General features: G+C 51.6%; 1 protein-coding gene and 1 long non-coding RNA gene across 2 annotated transcripts; both read left to right on the plus strand.

Annotated features, from left to right (window-relative positions):
• The first annotated feature begins 2,204 nt into the window (after positions 1–2,204).
• On the plus strand, positions 2,205–3,994 carry LOC136559663 (C-type lectin domain family 2 member D-like). Its single transcript, XM_066555006.1, has 5 exons — positions 2,205–2,582; positions 2,783–2,881; positions 2,984–3,165; positions 3,367–3,467; positions 3,558–3,994. The coding sequence occupies exons 1-5, from the start codon at positions 2,261–2,263 to the stop codon at positions 3,670–3,672; spliced, it is 819 nt and encodes a 272-aa protein (XP_066411103.1). The 5' UTR covers positions 2,205–2,260; the 3' UTR covers positions 3,673–3,994.
• Positions 3,995–21,107: 17,113 nt separating this feature from the next.
• LOC136559755 (uncharacterized) lies at positions 21,108–21,707 on the plus strand. The gene is made up of 3 exons (XR_010784046.1): positions 21,108–21,208; positions 21,409–21,509; positions 21,600–21,707. It is a non-coding gene; the product is annotated as an uncharacterized lncRNA (long non-coding RNA).
• Positions 21,708–22,806: the final 1,099 nt, after the last annotated feature.

Raw genomic sequence — 22,806 nt, forward strand, 5'->3', positions numbered from 1 at the left:
CTGGAATAGAACATGAAATGGCATAAAATGAAGACTTAATCTTGACCCTGTCTAAACTCAGCAATACTCAAACCTGACAGAAATCCACCTTGACATAAATGATTAGTAAAAAAATTAACTCAATAGAGTAATAAAGGTAACATTACTCAGGAATGTTGCTAACCTTGCTTAATCTTACCAACACTAAAATCATATTCAAATAAAACAGAACTGAACTAACAACCAATATCCTTAAAAGTTCTGGATACTACAAAATGTAACTTATTCTGCTGCTATTAATACCAAAAGGCACTGAAAATGTGAACCAAGCGTGGCTGAAATAACAGCCTGATGGATTTACTGGAGGGGTTAGAAAAGTGTGACAAATATGCTGACCCTATGTAATTTACATTGAGAAAAACTCACGGCAGCCACAAATTGTATGGAACCATAAATTTCCTCAGACCTTTTAAAGTGCAATTGTACCGAAAGAAATAACAATGTAGAATTTGGCAAACTGTCCAACAAACAAATAGTCTCGAGACCATTTACGGTAGGTAGAAGCATGGTAAATGTTGGCAGCATTCCAGTTACAGAGAGACGGGCGGAAGGGCGGGGGGGTCGGCGGGGGCGGGGGTGGCGCTCGCGGCCGCTGATTGGTCAGATCGGCCAAAATCCCTCCCACACGGAGTGGCCATAAAATTGAACGGCACCACCCACACCTTCACTACTGCAACCGGAGCTGCGGTCGCAGACAGCGCCGGGCAAGAGGCTGGCGGAGCTTGGAGGCGGCTTCCACACTGGCGCGACTCGCGGTCGGTTTTGCCGCAGCTCGGGGCCAGGGCTTCTGGTGAGTTCCATGTGCTGGATTCCTCTGTTCACAGGCAGGGAGCTCCGAGGCGCCGGGGCAGGGAATGCGGGGCACAATGGTGAGCAGCCCGGGGCTGCTGCTTCTTGCCCCTCGGCAGGGGCGGGCTCCGAGCCGCAGCTGCCCCGGGCCAGCAGCAGCCGGCAGCTCCCGTTCCAGGGGCGAGGGCGCTACGAGCCGAGGCGGGCAGGCAGCGTTGCACACACCCGGGCCCCCGTCCGGTGGCAGAGCCGGCGGCATGGATGCTGTGGGCTGGGCGGAGCAACGGCATTGACGGGGCGGGGCCACATCGAGGGTGCGCGGGGCGCGGAACCCACCGGCCCCAGCGGGGCGGGGCGAGCGGCCGTGAGGGTGCGAGGGTGCTGGCCCCGGACACCGACCCTGGCCCAGCCCAGCCCGAGAATCCCTGCCAGCATTCCCTGCACCATTACCCGGCCCCACGGCGGCTCCGGCTCCGCGGGCAGGCGGCTCCAGGAGTTCAGAGTGGGCAAAATGGGAGCGGGGGAGAGGAGGCAGCTGGTGCCAGTGGGTGAAATGGCTTTGCTGGAGCTGGCAGGGAGAGGAGGAGGAAGAAAGTGGTGCAAAGTAAAGGGGAGAGAAAGAGGGACAAGGCTGGAGCGGTGGAAGGCGGCGGAGATGGCCATGGGGCAGGCGAGCATTTTGCTTTCCAGCTCTGTGGGAGGAAAGGAAGACCTGTCAAATCCCTGTAGAAAAAGAGGAGAGAAACAGATGATGGTGGATATCATCGATAGTTGAGATTCATTTTATCTGCCTGAACTGTAAAGGCTCTGCGGGGGGCATGGCCGTCACAGCTCCTGTCCCGAAAAACTCGCAATAAAAAAAAGGAACCCATGCCGGAGAACCTGGGCAAGAACCTCAGCCCTTGGAGAAGCTGCTTGTGGGGTCTCCCCTGCAGCGGGCCGCGACCCTCCGCTCTCCCCCCGCGGTGCACGGACGGCCCCTCGCTGCTTTCCCGCACGCTGAATGCTCAAAACGGCCAAAAGCGGCCCCCACACCGACACCGGCTCTAAACTACGGTGGCAGCGGCCGTGCCCGCTGTGTCTGCCTGGGACGGAGCGGCTGCGGCGAGCGACGCGTTCGGGTCATTCCCCAGCGGGGGCGGCACCCGGAGAGCGGCGAGGCGGCGGCGGCGGAGCTCGGAGGCGGTTCCAGGCCAGGCGCGACCCGCGGTCGGTGCTGCCCCAGCTCCCGGAGGCTGCGCTTGTCTCCGCAGCTGCTGCCGCACCTCTGGGCAGCGGGGACAGCGCAGCCACAGCTGGCACCGCCCTCCTGAGCCCCCAGGGCCGGCACCAGCAGTGACCTCTCACCGTGTCCCTTTCAGGGTGCCATCAGCGCGGCTGTGAAGCTGTTCCCGAGGCCGAGCTCCCAAAGGATCTGGCAGCAGCACTCCTGATGTGTCAGGAGCAAGGTGCTGATTGTTCCAGGCAGAGAGATGCCGGCTGTGAGCAGGAGGAGAGTCAATTCTGGTCCAATCCTGGAGCGGCAAACGAGCCCCAGCATCCCCAGCAGGGACCAGCAGCCGCGGTTCCACACCTGCCTGGGGTCCAAGAAGCCTCTTGGCATCAGCAGGGGGATGCCACTTGTGAGTGTGCAGTGAGTGCAGATGTGGAGAATGGATTCTGCACCAGTGATGGGAGTGTGAGGGAGCCCCTGGCTCCCCAGGGCACATCAGCAACCAAGACTGAACACAAAAGGAACCTCAGAAGATTCCTGGGTGAGTGCAGGGCCACCCCTGTGGTCTCTAGGGGTGACACAGCTGTGTCCCTGCCTGTGGCCAGGCTCTTGGCTCTCTGGCTGCCAGCTGAGTGAGGCCCACACTGGCTCAGGGCTCCCTGCTCTGCTCCCTGGCCTTGGGCTGAGCAGATTGCAGGGCCGGCTCTGCTTCTGGCAGCCAGCAGCTCTTTCCTGCTGCAGGTGAATGGATCAGGGGCCATCCCGTGGGCACGGCGGTGCTGATTCTGCTGCTCCTGGTGCTGGTGCTGGCTTTGGGGGTGGCCGTGGCTGTGCTGGCAGGTAAGGGAGGGGCAGCAGCCTGGGCCCAGCCCCTCGGGGCAGAGCGGGCTCCCTGCTCCCTGCACAGGGCAATCCTCAGAGCTTCTCCTCTTCCCCCTGCAGCACCACAGGTTCCAGTCACACCTGCGACTCCGCTGTCAGTTCTGGGCTGTCCCCATGGCTGGGTTGGCTACAATGGGGCCTGCTACTACTTCTCCAGGGATTACAGCACCTGGGAGCAGGGTCAGGAACGGTGCTCCGAGCTCGGGGCCTCCCTGGCCATTGCCAAGGATGAGGAGGCCATGGTGAGTGAGGGGCTGCGGGCGGTGTGGGGTGGCTGAGGGCAGCCTGGGGGTGCTCCTGGGCCGGGCTCGGTGCTCGTAGGGCCGGGGCTGCAGCCCTGGGCCGGGGCCTTGCAGGGAAGGAGCCCCGGCGTGCGGGGGGGAGCCCCGGGCCCGTGTCCCCCCGAGGGGCCGGGGCAGCTCCCACTCCTCTCTCCTGGGCAGGATTTGCTCTTCCGCCTCTGTGGGAACGTCGATTACTGGCTCGGGCTGCGCAGACGGGGCGAGCGCCTGCACTGGGGGGACGGCAGCAGCGACAGCTCCCGGTGAGTGCCGGGGAGCCGGGCAGGGCCTGGGGGCACAGGGGCACAAGGGCTGCCCCTGGCAGCCAGCGCTGCCTCTGCTCTTCCCTGCAGGGTTCCTGTCCTCGGCAATTCCCAGTGTGTGTACCTGGCTGACAAGAGATTGAGGAGTGACAACTGCTCCAATGAGCGGCCGTATCTCTGCAGCAAGGCCCCAGCTCCCCCGTAACAGGGGCTGCAGAAAGGACCTTCTCCACACTGGGCAGTGCCAGCTTCACCTCTGAGCCCAGCACAGCGCTGTCCTTCCTCAGCTGCAGCCTGTGCCTTGCACTTCCTCTCAGGGTCACCTCAGCGCCTCTTCATGCCCAGTGCCAACGCTGGGCTGGGGCTGCAAAAGAAAAGTCTCTGCAATCCATCCTGCCATTGGTGCTGCCTGCAGTGAGTGCGTTGCCCTCATTATATGCAGGAAACATGGCTCAGTATTTGCACTTTCTATAATAATTTATTATGGATTAAAATCCCATCCTGGGATGTTTGTCTGCTTGCTCCGGGTTAATTTAAACTATGTTTTCTATATACTGTTACATATTACATCTACATGCATATTTATATGAGCTTTTAAGAATCCTAACACAAATTTGAATTTACGTGCTCTTTTGCTTCTTTTAACTTTTGTCTTGCCTTCAGGCCATTTTTTACCTTAAACACTATATTGCGTGGTTTCTTGTGATTCTTTCTTTTTGTATTTTCACTCCCTGAAAATGAGGGTCAATAAAGTCTTTTTTCCCCCATGCTTGTTTCTGTTTTCTTGTCTTTCTGATAAGCATGTCCTTGAATGTGGGAAATCAGTTAATTATTTGGCACCATTTTCTGAGTTAGTTACGTGAAACAATCATTCCAACATTACACAGTCTCTATTATGCTATGGTCTAACATAGTATCTATTTCATCAAATCTATAGGGTGCATACATAAACTGACAGATTATACTACATCTAAAGCAGTAATTGCAATTTGTACTGTATCAGGATTTTTGACATCAATAATATCTTGCAAAACAAAACCGAGTACATAAATGCAGAAGCCAATACCTATATTTGTTATTTATAATGTTCTACAACAAGCTCAAATGGGTAATCCAAATCACCCTGGTCACTTGGAAATCATCACAAACTGGCCTGAAGGTGAGAATTTTGGACTGTCCTTGGAAGATGTGAGAAACAACCCTCACTTTTCAAATCTTAAAGGTTAATTAAACCTTAACAAAAACATACTACAATGGACTGAATAAGGAAAAATTACAGCGCTGAGGGTCTCTGTGAGTGTCAGCACATGCTCGTTTACAAAATGGATGCTCTGCCTTTTATACCCTCAGCCCCTCCCAAAGTTTTGTCAGTCAGCTCCTTCTCTGCCCTCCCCAGGTGGAGATCACTTCCTTACACCTTGATTGGAGCTCAGGTGTTGTCCTGTGGCCCCTCCTGGTAATGAGCCGGCCCTCCCCAAATGCCCCGAGGCTGCTGGGGCTGCTGCAAGGGGGAGGGAAAGGGGACTGTGGGGGGAGATATTACAGTGACAGCACTCTACAGCTACAGAACTTCTCCTGACATACACATAATATCTGTCTGTCAGTTGTGAGAGCCAACCATCACATCATTCATCTAGAACAAACCCCTCTTTTCCTATGAGTCATTTGTCCCAAACAATTAGCTCTAATTTTTGTTTCTGATAATCTGCTCTTACTTCTCAAATAAATTTTTAAGGAGTGATACTAGCATCTGTTGATGATGGTGAGGACAGTGGGAAGAGAAGGAAAAAATCTCAGGTTTTCCTTAGACAGACTTATTTGGAATGGACAAAATGGGATCACTGAGCTCTGGTGTGGCTTTTGGACCCCATCTACTGTGCCCATGGGGTTGCTACTCATAGCAGGTGTATCTTAGTGCTGAGTGCAGAGGCCAACTCAGTCTTGCCTTCTGGTCCCTGTTGTATTACAAGACAGCTGAGCAATGGCAGAGCTCTGGGGTGCCTTTCTCACCCCCACCTTACCATGGATATGGGATTGCTGCCCACAGCAGGGCTATGGAATCTTCTCCGTGGTGAACACAGGGGCCAACCTGGTCTTGCCCTCTATTTCTTGTTTCACTCTACTTGTTGGTCCTTGAGGAAACTGCCCAATACTGCTGATTCTTCTCCTTACAAGAGCAGAGTGTACACAGAGAGCCAGGGGCCACTCCAGCCAGCAGAGCTAGGTAGTGACACATAAACCAACACACATGTCTATATAAATATATATATATATAGATATGGGTCTGTTTCTGTAGGTGGGAGAGCAGCTGAATGCACAGGGCCGTGTACCCAGAGCCATGTCCCTGGGCATGCCCCGCCATGAGTGCACACAGGGACATGTGCAGAGCCAGTGCTCACACACACATGTCCCTGCTCACCTGCACAGAGCTCCTGTGCCCCACGGCACCTGCCAGCAGCACCCAGCCTGCCACAGCAGCGCACCTGTGCTGCACAGACACTCACCTGTGCACAGTCCCCACCAATGCACACGGGCCCCAAGCAGGGCCCTGCTGGCCCGTAGAGCCTGGGCACAGCAGCGTGTGCAGTGTCACCCACAGCAACACAGGCCTGTCCCACACAGAGCCGTGCTCACACCTGCAGAACCTGTGCACACTCACAAGCACAGAGCTGTGCACAGCCCCACTCACAGCTGAGAGTGCAACGCACCCCCGTGCCCACAGCAGGGCACACAGCCCATGCCCAGGGCAGCACATCCCTGGGCACAGAGCTGGGCACAGCAGCACACACAGTGCCCATGGCAGAGCAGGACGTGTGCCCTCACCCCTGGGCACAGCACACACACACACACAGTGCCCATGGCAGGGCAGGACGTGTGCCCTCACCCCTGGGCACAGCACACACACACACAGTGCCCATGGCAGAGCAGGACGTGTGCCCTCACCCCTGGGCACAGCACACACAGTGCCCATGGCAGAGCAGGACGTGTGCCCTCACCCCTGGGCACAGCACACACACACACAGTGCCCATGGCAGGGCAGGACGTGTGCCCTCACCCCTGGGCACAGCAGCACACACACACAGTGCCCATGGCAGGGCAGGACATGTGCCCTCACACCTGGGCACAGCACACACACACACACACAGTGCCCATGGCAGAGCAGGACGTGTGCCCTCACCCGTGGGCACAGCACACACAGTGCCCATGGCAGGGCAGGACGTGTGCCCTCACCCCTGGGCACAGCACACACACACACACAGTGCCCATGGCAGAGCAGGACGTGTGCCCTCATCCCTGGGCACAGCACACACACACAGTGCCCATGGCAGAGCAGGACATGTGCCCTCACCCCTGGGCACAGAGCTGGGCACAGCAGCACACACAGTGCCCATGGCAGAGCAGGACGTGTGCCCTCACCCCTGGGCACAGCACACACACACAGTGCCCATGGCAGAGCAGGACGTGTGCCCTCACCCCTGGGCACAGCAGCACACACAGTGCCCATGGCAGAGCAGGACGTGTGCCCTCACCCCTGGGCACAGCACACATACACACAGTGCCCATGGCAGAGCAGGACGTGTGCCCTCACCCCTGGGCACAGCACACACGGGCACACAGGGCCGGGCACACTCTGGCACAGCTCTCTGGCACAGCTCTCCTGGCCCTGATGCCCCCGGGCTCTGTCCTCATGGGACCGTGACACGGTGGGCACCCGGACATTGTGGCACTGTTTAAAAAGCCCCCTCTGTGCCCTTGGGGTGGGGGCACACAGGCCTGTCCTAAAGGAAAGGTCAGAGAGAGACCACGCTGGATTCTGCTGCTTGCCTCTCACCCTCCAAGGGCCAAATTGAGCCCGTTTTGCTGTCCTGTGTTCCCCAGAGCCTGAGTAGCTCGAGGGAGAGGATTGGGAAGGTTGATTGAGGGTCACTGCTGGTGCACAGCACTCGGGGCATTTTTCACCCCTGACATTACCATGGGCTGCTGGGGGAGGAACTCACAACAGCCTGAGCCCACTGCCTCAGGAGCTTGTGCTCTGTCAAGGGGCCCCTTTCGCCCCTTACCTGAGGAGGGGAACGTGTGGCTCTGGTGCTGGGGAGGGCAGCTCACGCTCCCCTGGGCATAGGGTAAGGAAAGCTCCAGGCCCAGGCCTCTCTGCTTTTGCACCATGTTCTGTAGGCACATGCAAAAGCACGGCAAAAGTAATACCACTAGCAAAGCTATAATGCCCACTATTATGCTGGCCTTAACAATAGAGCATAACCATGATCCCAGGCCTAAAGATTTGAGCCATTCATCAACACCAAATCCTGATTCTACTTCTAAGTTTCCAGTGAACCTCCACAACTCAGAGCGTTGGGAGTGAATGGATCGTGAATGATCAGAAAGATTCATGCAACACATATCCTCTAATTCTTCACAACCATGGCCTTGTGCAAGTAAAAGAAAATCAATTGCAGTTCTATTGTGAAGCCTTTCATGGCGAACAGAATCAACATCAAGCAAAAGGCTAGAAAGTGCCAAAGAGATGGCATTGGTTTGCTTAGCAAGCCAACATCCCAACTTATTTAAAATGGCATGAGCACCTGCTGCTGATACCCCTGGAGCCAAGAAAGATGCTGCAACTATGGCCTCTGGGGACCAGAATTTTACATCGTCCCTGCAGTCTGCAGCAAATGCATGAGCCATTCGTTTATTTCGGTGATGGCGGTGGCTCATGTTCAGTATCATGGACGTGTTGGGTGTGAGTAGAGACAGCCGTCCAATTGTACACAGTCCCCCGTGCAGCATTGATGGGATACTGGGCCAAGCACGGTCCCCACATATCAGGAAGTATCCTGCTGGCAATTGAATGGGGTCATTTGATGAGATTGACACTTGCTTTGTGGTATAATTGCACCAGGCTGTTGCATTACGGTAGACAGCCATGCTGGAAGTTACAATATTGGAATGGTTCTTGGCTGGCAGCTGGCTTCTATAGTTAAAATGAATACACGCATCTGCCATCACTGAACCTAACAGCTCCAATTCTTGGGGTTCCTGCAGTGCTATGGGAAAAAAGGAAACCCATTGGTCCCAATTATCTACACTTGCCCTAGCATTGTTGGTCCTACAGGTGGGTACATGTGAGGGGCATGGCCAAGGATCTGCTGGTAACCCAACCAAACAGGTTGTAAATGGATTACTGGGAGAAGATAATGACAGGCAAATAGCTTCCTGATTAGTTACGTTTGCCAGGGTGACCCAGATGTTAGTCTTGGGCTGAAGTGGGGCCCATACTTGATGGGCTTCCACGCCTCCAGCAACGTCTGCACTGTCTATTAAGAGGGTGAAGATTAGGAAAACAGCAGCATGAGTTCGCCACGTCACCCTGATCTTCCCAGGCACTGCTTTTTAATAACAAAGATAGGGGTATTCCATGGACTTGTTGACAACTGTGAATGACCTTGTTTATATTGTTCATGTACTAGTGTATGAACTTGTTCCAGACTTTCCCTTTTTAATGGCCACTGCTAAACCCACACTGGAACATCCGTGGTCCAAGATAATGGGATTGGGAAAGTCCATGCAATGGCCATTAGCCCAAAGGGTGCTCGTTTGTCAGCACCACTCCCATTTGAGCCAAAATGTCCTGACCAATAAGGCACTGCACAGTAGGGGGCAAAGGTACAATTGATAAAACACTCCACAAAGTTTTTCCATCAATAGTTACAGATAACGTGGGTGATTTTCTTGCAAGTGTTTGGCCTCCAACCCCGGTAACTGTCACTGTGGTTGGCTGTAATGGCCAGCAGTCGTGGGGCCAGAAATCCGGACTAACAATGCTGGAGTCCGCGCCAGTATCCAATAATCCTTCCAAGGTTTGCCTCCCACCCCGATACTCCATTATTACAGTGCGCTTTGGTCGATCATTCAGGCTCATTGTTAATAGAGTGAGTCCTCCAGTGGAACCAAATCCTTGCTCCCCTCTCGACTGTGATTGATGAGGGTGTAAAGTTTTAGCCATTTGTTCCAATGGAACCAATTGAGCTATCCTCTGTCCTTTCTTGATTTGTATAGGTGGAAAAAGAGTATGCACCATAACTCAAATTTCCCCCGTATAATCAGCGTCTATTACCCCAGATAAAACAAATAATCCCATTATGGTGGCCAATGATTGTCCCAGGAGCAAAGCTCCCCATAGGTTGTCCATCAATGATGATTGGTCCCTTTATTCCAGTTGGAACCTTTTCTGGTTGGGTGGTCATCAAGGTCACTGCTGCTGCGGCTGCCACGTCCAGCCCGAGGCTCCCGGCGGTGGCTGTTGAAGGGAAGCTGGGCTGAGGTGTTGACAGCAGCTACTTGTGTCTGGGCACGGCGGCTGGTGGGCGCGCTGGCTTTCCCGTTTCCCGAGCGGCGTCAGCAGGCTCCGGTGTTGTGGGTATCCAAGTGATAATTGTGACACCAGACGCTGGCTGCTTGACAACCCCGTTGTGTGTGTCCTGTGCCTCTACACCGGTAACATTTGAATCGGCCAGCAGCTGGAGCCCGTGGAGCATTTGTTGCCGCTGCTTGTAGGGGGCAAGAGCAGCTAACACCTGACTCTGGGAGGCTGCTGCCTGTTGTTGTAATCCTACTAATAACTCCTTAATAGCATCTACTAACACTGCTTGATTTCCTACGGGCACATTTGCCAATCGTTCTAAAGCTTCTTCTATAGACCAATTAGCTCTAGGGTATTTAATACGTTCTTTGTAGCCTGATTACTGTTCTGGAGTGCACATTGTTTTAACAAAGTACCCTTCATGAAATCAGGGACTCCTGCCCGCTCAATAGCATTGGCTGCCTTATCTATAAAAGATCCGAATGACTCATCTCTTCCTTGCTTTATTCCCATATAAGAGGGAATCCCCCCTGGCTCTTTTATCCTATCTATAGCCAACCGCACCAGGCGCATTGCCTCCCGACACTTATCAGGACCGAGTAACGCTTGTGCTTCTGTCCGAAAAAAGGGCCCTTGACCCATTAACTCCTCTGGGGTTATCCCGTGTAATGGGGCACCTGGCTGCCGTGCTACTGCTACACATTCCTGACAGAGTGCCTGCCAGTGTGCATTAAACAAGAGCTGCTGATGCTGAGTGAAGACAAGCTTCGCTATTCCTCTGCAATCAGCTGGCAGTAACACCTGAGTCCCCCAGATATAGTCAAGCATTTATTTTGTGGGCTCACTGGTTACCGCAAATTGACTAACTGTGGACCGTAATTGTGACAACAGCTTCCAGTTTAGAGCAGTTATTGTTGCTTGAAACCCGCCCCCTGCCACAGGTGAATATATCACCGGACAAGCAACATCCATAGCTGCTTTTATAGCCTCCTCATCCCCCGTATCCATGATATCTTTTGCTACCGCTGCCCATGCCTCCCTTTGCCCCCGTGCAATGGCCCCCGCTAGGTCACTCTCTGACCCAGGGATCAGTTCATTACCAGGATTAGGAGATGGAGGGTTTGACACAGGCCGTGCGGACGGTGCTGTTGTAGCACATGCAGGGGGTGAGCTGCTGCTTGAAGCAGGAGCTGATGTTGTTGGGGGTGAGCTGCTGCTTGAAGCAGGAGCTGATGTTGGTGGCAAAATGACTGTAGATGTGGCAGGGGGTAATGGACAATTGAACCAGTCCCCATAACCCTTATCCTTTTCATGCGCCACGCTAGCTTGCTGAGCAGCCTTCTTTTCTGCCTGATATTGTAATAACTCATTATGCACAGCTCGCCACAGCTTTCCCAACTTTTTTGCAGTTTTATCATCATCTATAGCTGCCTCCCACAGCTTGTCCCCAAATTTGCGCCACTCCGTTAACTCATGTACTGTATGAGGATTTTGAAAAACTCCCTGTTCATAACTGTAAGCTAACAACCCAGGAAGCTCTTTCTGAAAATCTATGCCCTTAACCTGATGCTTTTGTAAAAAGCAAGTAAATAAATCATATGCTGCTTGCCTTTCTCTATCCATTTTAGGAACGTCAGCGCTGTTGCAGCCCCACAAGGTCTCGGCAGCACGTATCGGCCGGGCTCTCCGTTGAGGTCACCCAGGGCGCGGCACCTTCCCTTTTTCAGCGGTGCTTGTTCACCGTCCTTGCTGCGACAGGACCCGAACTCCTACACCGATCCACCGTGGCTGCCGTTACAGGAATCACGTTGGGGTCAGAATTTTGTTGGATCGGCGGGAGAAGTGCTGCACTCAATATGAGTGATCAGCAAGTCTCCAACTTTATTGATAGTTCACACATATTTATATTGGTGGTTAATGAAGCTCATACATATTGCAAAGAAGAGCTCATTATTGGTTAATTACTTATCAGCCAACTACGCCTACTTCTGTATTCTTATGGTTATTCTGTTACTACTTCTACATTCTTGTGATTATTCTGCTGAAACTATCCTCATATTTTTGGCAAAAGATCCTCTCCTCTATCCTGTTGTTGCACCAAGGGCACAATGCCCTTGCCCATCGTTGGACACTGACTGCTGACTCCTAGACTTGTCTCCTTCTAGCTTAACCAGCGGTATCATGTCTACGTGACCTTTCTCAGCCAGCCAACTGTCCACAAAGCTGTCCACAGCACCCTGTGCCTTGCACTCTCTCTCAGGGTCACCTCAGTGCCTCTTCATGCCCAGTGCCAACGCTGGGCTGGGGCTGCAAAGGAAAAGTCTCTGCAATCCATCCTGCCACCGATGCTGTCTGCAGTGAGTGCATTGCCCTCATGACACAACAAGCCCCAATGGGAAATACAAATTTCTCTGGGATCTTGGAATTAATCACAAACTGGCTGGAATCTGGTGACACTATTGGACTGTCTGTGGAAGAGGAGGAAGAGCAGCTGACACGTGCTGAGGAGGAATCCCACTTTTGGCATGAGGCACCTGACTGTGAAGAAGGGTCTGTCAGCTGCTGGCTCTTGGTCTGTGTCACCTTCAGAGGAGGACAGTCAGAGCTGCTGCCTTAGGGAAGGGAATTTGCTGTCAATGCCAGAACCCAGGCCAGAGCTGCTTCTCCTGCTGTGGGGTTGTGGGGTGAGCCTGTGCTTGTGAGAGCAGCCCCTGCAGGGGCACCTCACTGTCACCCCTCGATCCGGAGGGCCCTGTCCCCCCTGCTCGGGTGCCCGGGACCCTGAGCTCGCCTCTCCCTGCCCTGCTCAGACCTGGCTGCCACTGCCCCCGCTGCCCCTCGGGTGCTGCTCCGAGCTTTCGCTGCTCTGGACTGTGAAATACAAAGCTGTGTTTCGTGTCAGGTACAAACAGGCAACGTGTGCATTTGTGAATGCAAAATGTGTGGACCCCGACAATGGGAGAGCTGGGAATTGTAATAATAACTAAGGAAAATAAAGCATGGAAAAAGGCCTTTGAACCTATCTTTTCTTTGCAATTAACCCTGGTTGATTTAGGAGCATTGGAATTAAGGTGTTAAGGATGTTGCTTTTTGCTTGCATCTAATCCATAAAGAACTCTGCAATAATAACCTTTTGAAGTATAATTTTAGAATATTACTTGTATCCTACTACACCTGCTAGCTCAACTCAAACAGAAACCAATATTATCTCCTATTACACAACATCAAGCAAGCTTTAAAAAACAATCCAGCACAAAGTATCCAAGAAATCCAAAGACGTTTATAAAAGCCTTAAAGCTCTAATCAAATAATATTCTTATAATGTTCTTATAATATTAAAAAAACCCTAAAAATTTTACTATCTTAAGTCCAAAAGCAGTTTCCAACTATAACATTTCTTTATTCACCTTCCATCTGAGACCCAGTTAAACTCATATTTTTACCACAATCCAAAACCATACGTCCACAAACGTATTACCTCCGTATTACACTTTAATGAACTGATTTGAACAACCTGCGAATCTTTCCAGTTGCCCATTCCCGTGTGCAAAGCCCGCCGCGTCCCCAGCCGTGTCTCCGAGCCCTCCCTCCCTCCGGCCGCGCCCAGGGGCCCCGCAAGCCCGAGCGGAGCCGCGCTGCCCCCGGCGCTGCCCCGCGGCCCCGCCGCTCTCCCGGCCGCAGCCCCCGCTGCCATCCCCAGCCCGCCCGGGATCCTCCAGCCCTGCCCGGCCGGGAGCGAGGGCAGCTCTGCCGAGCAAAAGGAGCGAGGCTGCTCTGCCAGCGCTGCAAAACCCGAGCTCTGACTGCCGCCAAAGAGAGGAACGAGAGAAAAACCCGGGATTTGCAAACTCCTCCACAGGGAAATGAAGCAGGGCACGGACCCTGGTTCAGAGGAAGAGTTTAACCCGTTCCATCCCAGCCCCGTGAACACACAACGGGAACTGACTAATTGGGCTGACATTAGACCTAAACTCATGCAAGATAAAGATTTTAATTCAACATATAGAAAACTCCTTGCTGTGCCAGTTCGATATTAGAAAAATAAGGCTAATCCTCGGTGGGAGCCTATAGCACATTAGGATATTCAGAAATGAAGAAAAGCTTTTAAAGACAACAGCTTAAACTCCCAGTATTCAATAACCTGGTGAGAAGTGGATATGATTCTTATCACCTCACACCTTTAGACTGCTGTAACATTTCATCTGTAATTTTAACAAACTCACAATATATTCTGTGGGACTTGGAACAGCAAAAGCATCTTCACAGATCGATGGAGAGCTCTGCTTGAAGCCCTAAAGCCCAGCTAACAATCAGTCAATTAGCTAGAGATCCTCCAAACCATAAAGCTGAAGACCAAGCCGAATCCCTTTCTAGAGCAGGAATAAGAGATATTAAAAATGCAGCCAGAAGGTCTCTTTTAACTGTACAACTGCAAGAACCCATGAAAACGCCGATTCTCTGATTCAACAAGCCACAACCAAACCTTATCTTGCCTTTTTAGATGGCTTGGCACAAGCAGTCCAGAAGCAGTGTCCTAAGGAAACAGCACATCCTCACTGAATTAAAGCCTTGCCTTTTCTAATGCAAACAATAAATGGCAAAGGGTTCTGTTACCAGAGCAGCCACCAACAGTGCCACCAATGCTCTCAGCTTGTGGTAACTCCGCACTCCACAGCACATCGTGACCATACAAGCTCCCGCACTGGGGGAACAACTTACAAAGTCCCAAGATTGGCTGGGAAATAAATTCCAAAGAGTTATTGAGGCTCAAACCAAAACTATTGAAGAAACCCTCACTGCTTTCCAGGCAGAGCCCATTAAAGAGCCATTTTTAACTGTAAGAAAACCTAAGTCATTTTAAAAAAAAGACAGTTCTGAAGGAGAGAAAAATACGAAATCACCTGATACTTACCCTCAGTACAAAAAAAGAGGCATTATACTGATCACTGTCGCTCCAAATTTAACAGAACAGAGAAGCCTCTGTCGGGAACTTCAACAAGAGCTCACAGCGCCACCGTGACACAAAGCAAAGAACGGCGGCTCCATCGCAAACGAACAGAGCAGATGCGATTTGTAAAATCACCAGAAATCTCCCGAGCATCCCCGAATTATTACCCCCCGGGGCACGATGACAACTAACAGCTTCTACATTACCATACCTCTAAACAAACTTTTGTCATCAGTTTCTGCCCACAGGGGTCACTAGTACTTCACAACAGAGACAGGACATTTTCATTCTAAGCAGAGACAAACCATCATTCTTAGATTCCCCAGAGTTTGTTATTCACAAGAAAATGTCTGACTCCTAGAAATTACTCCACAACTTCAAAAAAATCAACAATATAATAGAAAACTGAGACCCCTGCAACCTAGACTTCCTTTCCTTTCAGTAATTCCAAGATACTGGCCTCTTATTGTCATCCAGTTGAGACTGTATTTTCAACATTCCCCTACATCCAAAAATACCCCTCCATTTGCCTTTTCAGTCCCAGCCATCAATTATAAAAAATGACAAAAACATCACTAGTCAGTTTTACTGCAAAAAATAAAAAATCACCTACTATTTGACAATATTTTATAACAGGAGCTTTATCTCCACCACAACAAAACCAGCCACAGTCAAGAACTTTACATCACATAGACAATTTACTCATTACAGCACCAACTCAAAAAGAAATAAAACAGATTCAAAACAACGTCATCACAGACGTTCAAAATACTAAATTAAAAAGTTCTACATCACAGAAATTAAAAAGTTCTTCATCAAAAATGCAAGAAATCCCACCTTAAAAATATTTAAGATAGGAGACAAAACAATCAAGCCACAGAAAGTACAGCTCCCAACCAGTGCCAAGACCTTACAACATTTACAGCTTCTCCTCCAGTTTTAATTTAAAACTCTGAGACAAGACAAATTAAAAATCCATTTCATTTAATAACCCAAGACAAGAAATTTACTTCTATTTCCACAAATACTAAACCTAAGTAGATTCCAACAGAAACATAAAACCATATCACACATAAAACCACACTAACAATTCCACAAACAAAACCACAACCACACAGATGTAAGGCACACAGAAAAACTACAGTTCACACCCAGCATCCCCTCCTCCACCTGCACAAACTGCAAACCTCAACTTTTATATCAATGGTAAAACTATAAAAACCCTTCATATCACAGAGCTCTTTTAGCAAAGGCATAGTATCCATCATGTTAAAAAAAATCCCTAAATATCCAACTTTACAAAATAAAGTATAAACAAAACAATTTAGTGCCTTAGAATGAACCAGTCCTGAAAAAATTTGAAAAACCACAAAAACTAAATACTCCAACAAATTTATTAAAAAATTAAAATGTCGCAGACATCTTTTATGAAAAATCCTTTCCTTAGGATTTTTCCTCCTGAGAAGCTGAGAGGCCTCAGCAACAAAATGTAACCAATGGTTATCTGCTGCTGTGGAATGCAACTGGTGCATCTGGGATTGGCTCATGTGGTTGTTTCTAATTAATGGCCAATCACAGCCCAGCTGGCTCAGACAGAGAGTCCAAGACAGAGCCTTTGTTATCATTTCTTCCTTTTCTATTCTTAGCCAGCCTTCTGATGAAACCTTTTCTTCTATTCTTTTAGTATAGTTTTAATGTAATATAGATCATAAAATAATAAATCAGCCTTCTGAAACATGGAGTCAGATCCGTGTTTCTCTTCCCTCAACATAAGACCCCTGTGAACACTGTCACATTAAAATACAGAAAAAACCTTTTACCAAGAGTAACTAAACAAGAACATAAAGGTAAATAAAAAAATATAGTAGCAGTTATTCGTTTTACTTATATTTACAACACAAATATACCTATATATCAACCAAAACCAAATGTTTAAGTTACTCTGAGTCAACAAGTTCAAACACCAAATATTTAACCCATTTCAGCCCAAACAATCCCTTTACAACCTATTTAATCACTACACTGATACCAACCCAAAAATAACCAACTCCAAACCCTGACAGCTCTGAGGGTACAGTCACCAACCAAACAAATCCTGTACCCAATTATATCACTGAACCTCCAATCTTCTTAAAACACCCTTTAAACCTCAACAATTAAACACTCTGAATTCTTTAACAATCAGATTTTGTACTAAGTTTCAGTATCAAAGAAATCTACAGTTAATATTACTCCTCATCATCCTAAATCGAAAACCTCAAGCTTTTAGTACAATTATAGCACTCCTCTGCCCCCTAAAAATAAAACTATTATTCTTAACAAATTCCCACAGAAATTGCAAAAAAAAAAAAAAAATTAACTCATGGATAAAAATACAACCTAGCAAAACGTGAAAACGTTCCCTGCAAAAATTAAAAATAGCCCACATAACATCAAACAACTCACTATAATAACACCTAATATTAAAAAAAATTTAAACCATAAAAACGTCAACCCATCATTATTAAAAAAACCTGCAATAACAATTTTAAACCCGACAAAACGAGTTACATTAAATTTCTTTTTACCTCAACTCACCTTTACTATAACATTAAAACAATAAAACCAGAGTATTAATTGGACAAAACAAATCAATACTACTTAATTTATAACAATATAATAACAAATATTAGTACTATTAAACATACAGCCTTGCAAAACAAAACCACCATCAATTTTCTCTTACTAGCACATCAACTTAATAACAAAAGAAATTAAAAATAATATTACATAAACTTATTGAAAATCCATCCACAAACAACTTCAAAAACGAAAAAAATTAACAAACCAAATTAAAATAAATATTAAATACTACGTTTAAAATTATTTTAAAATAAAACACAACCTTCACACCTTATCTAAAAAAACTTTACAAATTAAATTTCCACATATTAATTATTATAATACCAGTACTTATATACTTCACTCTACAAAACAACAAAAAAATAAGATCTCAAAAAAGTTTCTAGTTGTTTGTTTGCTTTGTTGTACACGCTGGTAAAGAACTGTTCTTCTATTCTAATGTCTTTGCCTGAGAGCCCCATAATTTCAGAATTCCGAGGCAAGGGGTTTACATTTTCCATTGCCAGGGAGGCTCCTGCCTTCCTTAGCAGATCCCTGTCTTGACCCAATACAGCCCCAGAACATCGCTCTGTGCCACTGTGTGGGGAGTAGGGAGGGAGGGAATCGGGGATAAAGTGAAGCCAGGAAGGAGAGAGCAGCGAGGGGAAGGTGCAATTTTAGGTTTTGGCAGCCTACTCATTCCCTTGCTCTGATTTGTTTGACAGTCAATTCTATTAATTTCCCCAGTTCTGCTATACCCATGATGGGTGAGAGATCTCTGGCTGCCTTTCCTGAGAGCCCCGAGCCTTTCCTGCTGTGTTCTGTTGTCTGCCCAGGGGCAGGAGCAGAGGCACAGAGCGCTTTTGCTGGCCCCGGGCACCTGGCCTGACCCAGCCCAGCCCGAGAATCCCTGCGGGAATTCCCTGTTGAGAGCCCCAGGAGCGGCTGCCCCGGGGCTGAGCTTCTACTCCACCCACAACAGAGCGGGGGCTTTCCCGTACCGCGGGGTTTCACAGACAGGACCGACCGGGTACGGCTCATCTCGCCTGATCGCCCCGCTCGCTCCGCCCCTCTCCTCGCTGCGATTGGCTGCTTCGGAAAAACGTCACGCGCTCGGTGAGTGAGCCGGGAATAGCGCAGTGGCTCAACGTGGTGGCCACGTGTCATTCCGCCGCGTTCGGGTCACTCTGCAGCGGCCGTGGCGATGGCGGAGCTCGGAGGCGGCTCCAGCCCAGGTGGGAGCCGCGGTCGGTGCTGCCCCAGCTCGGGGCTCGCTGCGGGCGGAGGGGCCGCGCTGAGGGCCGGGGGGTTCTGGCGAGTTCCTGGTGGCGGCTTCCCCCGTGTCCCCCCTGCGCTGGGATCGCCGAGGGAGCGGCTGCCCGCGCTCTCCTCCTTGCCCGGATGGCCGGCATGGAGCCGGTGCCGCGGCAGCGCTGGCTCATCCCGGCTGCTCTCGCTGGCACGGAGGCGGCTGCTCCGTGCCCGGCACCGTTCCCGCCCGTGCGGCACCGGGCTCGGGGCCGCTGCTCGGGGGGGAGGTGTCCGTGCCCGGCTCGGGGCTGGCACGGGATGAACTTGAACGGGCCTCAGAGCCCAAAGCGCTGCAGGCGCCGAGTGCGGGCACAAAGCGCCGCATCGTGCCTGCTCCGGGGCCGAGGCTGCTCGGCGCTGCTCTTTCTGTAAAACAAGCTTCACCTTCCTGGTAAAATTTGTAAGTTTAATAAAAAGACAGTAGGCGACAGAAGTAAGGCGAAGGGTTAAAAACGGGCGGGGTGCTTCGCTTTCAGCCGAGAGCACAGTTATCTTTGGGGATACCCCTCTAACAGTTTTTTCATTATATCAGCTTGTTGCATGTTCATAGACCCTTATGCATATTGGTATTCTTCCATTAACTAGTTGACGCATTCCAGGACCTATTTTGCATGTGCTCTTGAGTTTGCATGTTTAGAGCATGCTTGTTCCTTCGCTGGGGTTTCGGTCTGTTCTTTTTGTCATTTCCAATTTGGGCCTTGGTGCATACTTTCTTCAGATGGCAGATGCTGATAGTTGGCATATCAATAGCAGGGGCCTCATTACATGTTCACTGGATGTTATCCCGACCAAACAGACAGTTCACTCATCACCATATCACCTACCACTACTACAATGTCTATATTTTTGTTAATAGCAGAAATAGAGGTAAAGTTATTTTAACACTACACAAATAGCATTCAGGTTAATATTTGCGAAAAGCCAACAATATAATACACTATATCTGTGTGCGAGGAGCCGCTCCCTGTCAACAGGCAGGGAGCCGCAGCGGCTGTGCCGGCGCTCGGTGTGCCCAGGCTCCGAGGCGCCGGGGCAGGGAATGCGGGGCACAATGGTGAGCAGCCCGGGGCTGCTGCTTCTTGCCCCTCGGCAGGGGCGGGCTCCGAGCCGCAGCTGCCCCGGGCCAGCAGCAGGCGGCAGCTCGCAGGCGCTGTCAGCGCCCGGCCCGGCTCGGAGCTGGGCTGCAGCGGCTGCAGAGCCACAGGGGCCGGGGCTGCGGGCACCGAGAGCTCCCGGAGGCTGCGCTTGTCTCCGCAGCTGCTGCCGCACCTCTGGGCAGCGGGGACAGCGCAGCCACAGCTGGCACCGCCCTCCTGAGCCCCCAGGGCCGGCACCAGCAGTGACCTCTCCCCGTGTCCCTCTCAGGGTGCCATCAGCGCGGCTGCGAAGCTGTTCCCGAGGCCGAGCTCCCAAAGGATCTGCCAGCAGCACTCCTGAAGTCCCCGGAGCAAGGTGCTGTTTGTTCCAGGCAGAGAGATGCCGGCTGTGAGCAGGAGGGGAATGAACTCTGCTCCTTTTGTGCAGTTGTGAATGAGCCCCAGCATCGCCAGCAGGGACCAGCAGCCGCGGTTCCACACCTGCCTGGGGCCCAAGAAGCCACCTGGCATCAGCAGGGGGATGCCACTTGTGAGCGTGCAGTGAGTGCAGATGTGGAGAATGGATTCTGCACCAGTGATGGGGGCGTGAGGGAGCCCCTGGCTCCCCAAGGCACATCAGCAACCAAGAATGAACACAAAAGGAACCTCAGAAGATTCCTGGGTGAGTGCAGAGCCACCCCTGTGCCCTCTAGGCAGGGGCCAGTGTCCCCTCCCAAGGGCAGGGCTGGCAGGTGTGTGGCTGTTTCCCGATGTCTGGAAGAGGCCTGGTGCTCTGCTGGGCCCCATCAGTGGCTGGAAGCAAGAGTCCCAGCTGCCCCCAAGGCTGTGCAGTTCTCCTGCTGCAGCCTGTGCCCACTGCTGTGTCCCTGCCTGTGGCCACAGCTGTGTCCCTGGCTTTGGCCAGGCTCTTGGCTCTCTGGCTGCCTGCTGAGTGAGGCCCACACTGGCTCAGGGCTCCCTGCTCTGCTCCCTGGCCATGGGTTGGGCAGATTGCAGGCCCGGCTCTGCTTCTGGCAGCCAGCAGCTCTTTCCTGCTCCAGGTGAATGGATCAGGGGCCATCCCGTGGGCACGGCGCTGCTGATTCTGCTGCTCCTGGTGCTGGTGCTGGCTTTGGGGGTGGCCTTGGCTGTGCTGGCAGGTAAGGGAGGGGCAGCAGCCTGGGCCCAGCCCCTCGGGGCAGAGCGGGCTCCCTGCTCCCTGCACAGGGCAATCCTCAGAGCTTCTCCTCTTCCCCCTGCAGCACCACAGGTTCCAGTCACACCTGCAACCTCACAGTGTGTTCTGGGCTGTCCCTTTGACTGGGTTGGGTACAATGGGGCCTGCTACTACTTCTCACAGGATTACAGCACCTGGGAGCAGGGTCAGGAACGGTGCTCCGAGCTCGGGGCCTCCCTGGCCATTGCCAAGGATGAGGAGGCCATGGTGAGTGAGGGGCTGTGGGCGGTGTGGGGTGGCTGAGGGCAGCCTGGGGGTGCTCCTGGGCCGGGCTCGGTGCTCGTAGGGCCGGGGCTGCAGCCCTGGGCCGGGGCCTTGCAGGGAAGGAGCCCCGGCGTGCGGGGGGAGCCCCGGGCCCGTGTCCCCCCGAGGGGCCGGGGCAGCTCCCACTCCTCTCTCCTGGGCAGGATTTGCTCTTCCGCCTCCGCGGGAACGTCGATTACTGGCTCGGGCTGCGCAGACGGGGCGAGCGCCTGCACTGGGGGGACGGCAGCAGCTACAGCTCCCGGTGAGTGCCGGGGAGCCGGGCAGGGCCTGGGGGCACAGGGGCACAAGGGCTGCCCCTGGCAGCCAGCGCTGCCTCTGCTCCTCCCTGCAGGGTTCCTGTCCTCGGCAATTCCCAGTGTGTGTACCTGGCTGACAAGAGATTGAGGAGTGACAACTGCTCCAATGAGCGGCCGTATCTCTGCAGCAAGGCCCAAGCTCCCCCGTAACAGGGGCTGCAGAAGGACCTTCTCCACACTGGGCAGTGCCAGCTTCACCTCTGAGCCCAGCACAGCGCTGTCCTTCCTCAGCTGCAGCCTGTGCCTTGCACTTCCTCTCAGGGTCACCTCAGCGCCTCTTCATGCCCAGTGCCAACGCTGGGCTGGGGCTGCAAAGGAAAAGTCTCTGCAATCCATCCTGCCACCAATGCTGCCTGCAGTGACTGCATTGCCCTCTTGACACAACAAGCTCCAATGGGAAATCCAAATCACCCTGGGCTCTTGGAATTGATCATAAGCTAGCCTGAACTTGGCACTTTATGACTGTCTTTGGAAGAGGAAGAAGAACAGCGGACACGTGCTGAGGAGGAATCCCACTTTTGGCATCAGGTACCTGACTGTGGAGAAGGGTCTGTCAGCTGCTGGCTCTCTCTCAGCTTTGAAGGAGGATGGTCAGAGCTGCTGACTTGCAGAAGGGATTCACTGCCAGTGCCATAACCCAGTCCAAACCTGCTGCTTCTCCCTCAGTCCATAAATCAGCCAGGCCTTGCCATTGCACACTCAGCTGAAGATCCTCATGTGTGGGACTTGGCCCAGCTGTGACTCAGACTCACCTGGATTTTACCCCAAAAGAGCCAGGCATTGGCTTCCAGCCCTGGGGATCATTTGTTTAATTCAGGGCCAGCCTGAGAGTTCCCCCATCAGCCTTTGGTGTTTTTATGTTAAGTTGCCCAAGTTCTGCTCCCCTCGTGCTTCCTTGTTTCCCCCGTAGGGTTACAGTTCTAGAATGTTCCACCCTGAGTGTATCCATTGTTGCTTCCCCTTTGTTTGGGGTCTTTGGATCCTGCCCCTCTTATTGTGCACGGCTGCTCCAGGTTTGTTGTTTCTCACCCTTTATGAAAGTTCTTTCTGGGCAGCTCCATGGAACCCGCTCCTTTTCATTTCCACCACCCTCGCCTGAAGTCAGGGAACCAGAGAGGTTTGTCACAGCCACCCTCACGGTGACACTTACAGAAAAGCCTTTAAAAATACTTTTTGTATAAATATTGCATTATTCAGACATTCTTTAGGAGCCAATTCCCCTTTCTTTTTGTTTTGAAAATA

This window comes from Molothrus aeneus, chromosome 8, assembly GCF_037042795.1.
Source record: "Molothrus aeneus isolate 106 chromosome 8, BPBGC_Maene_1.0, whole genome shotgun sequence".
Taxonomy (NCBI): Eukaryota; Metazoa; Chordata; class Aves; order Passeriformes; family Icteridae; genus Molothrus; species Molothrus aeneus.

What these genes read in the sequence shown, in the direction of transcription:
- LOC136559663 (XM_066555006.1), top strand. Translation starts at nt 2,261, where the DNA reads ATGTGTCAGGAGCAAGGTGCTGATTGTTCCAGGCAGAGAGATGCCGGC. An exon ending in GAACCTCAGAAGATTCCTGG is followed by an intron (nt 2,583 to 2,782) that starts GTGAGTGCAGGG and finishes TTCCTGCTGCAG; the next exon opens with GTGAATGGATCAGGGGCCAT. An exon ending in GGCCGTGGCTGTGCTGGCAG is followed by an intron (nt 2,882 to 2,983) that starts GTAAGGGAGGGG and finishes TTCCCCCTGCAG; the next exon opens with CACCACAGGTTCCAGTCACA.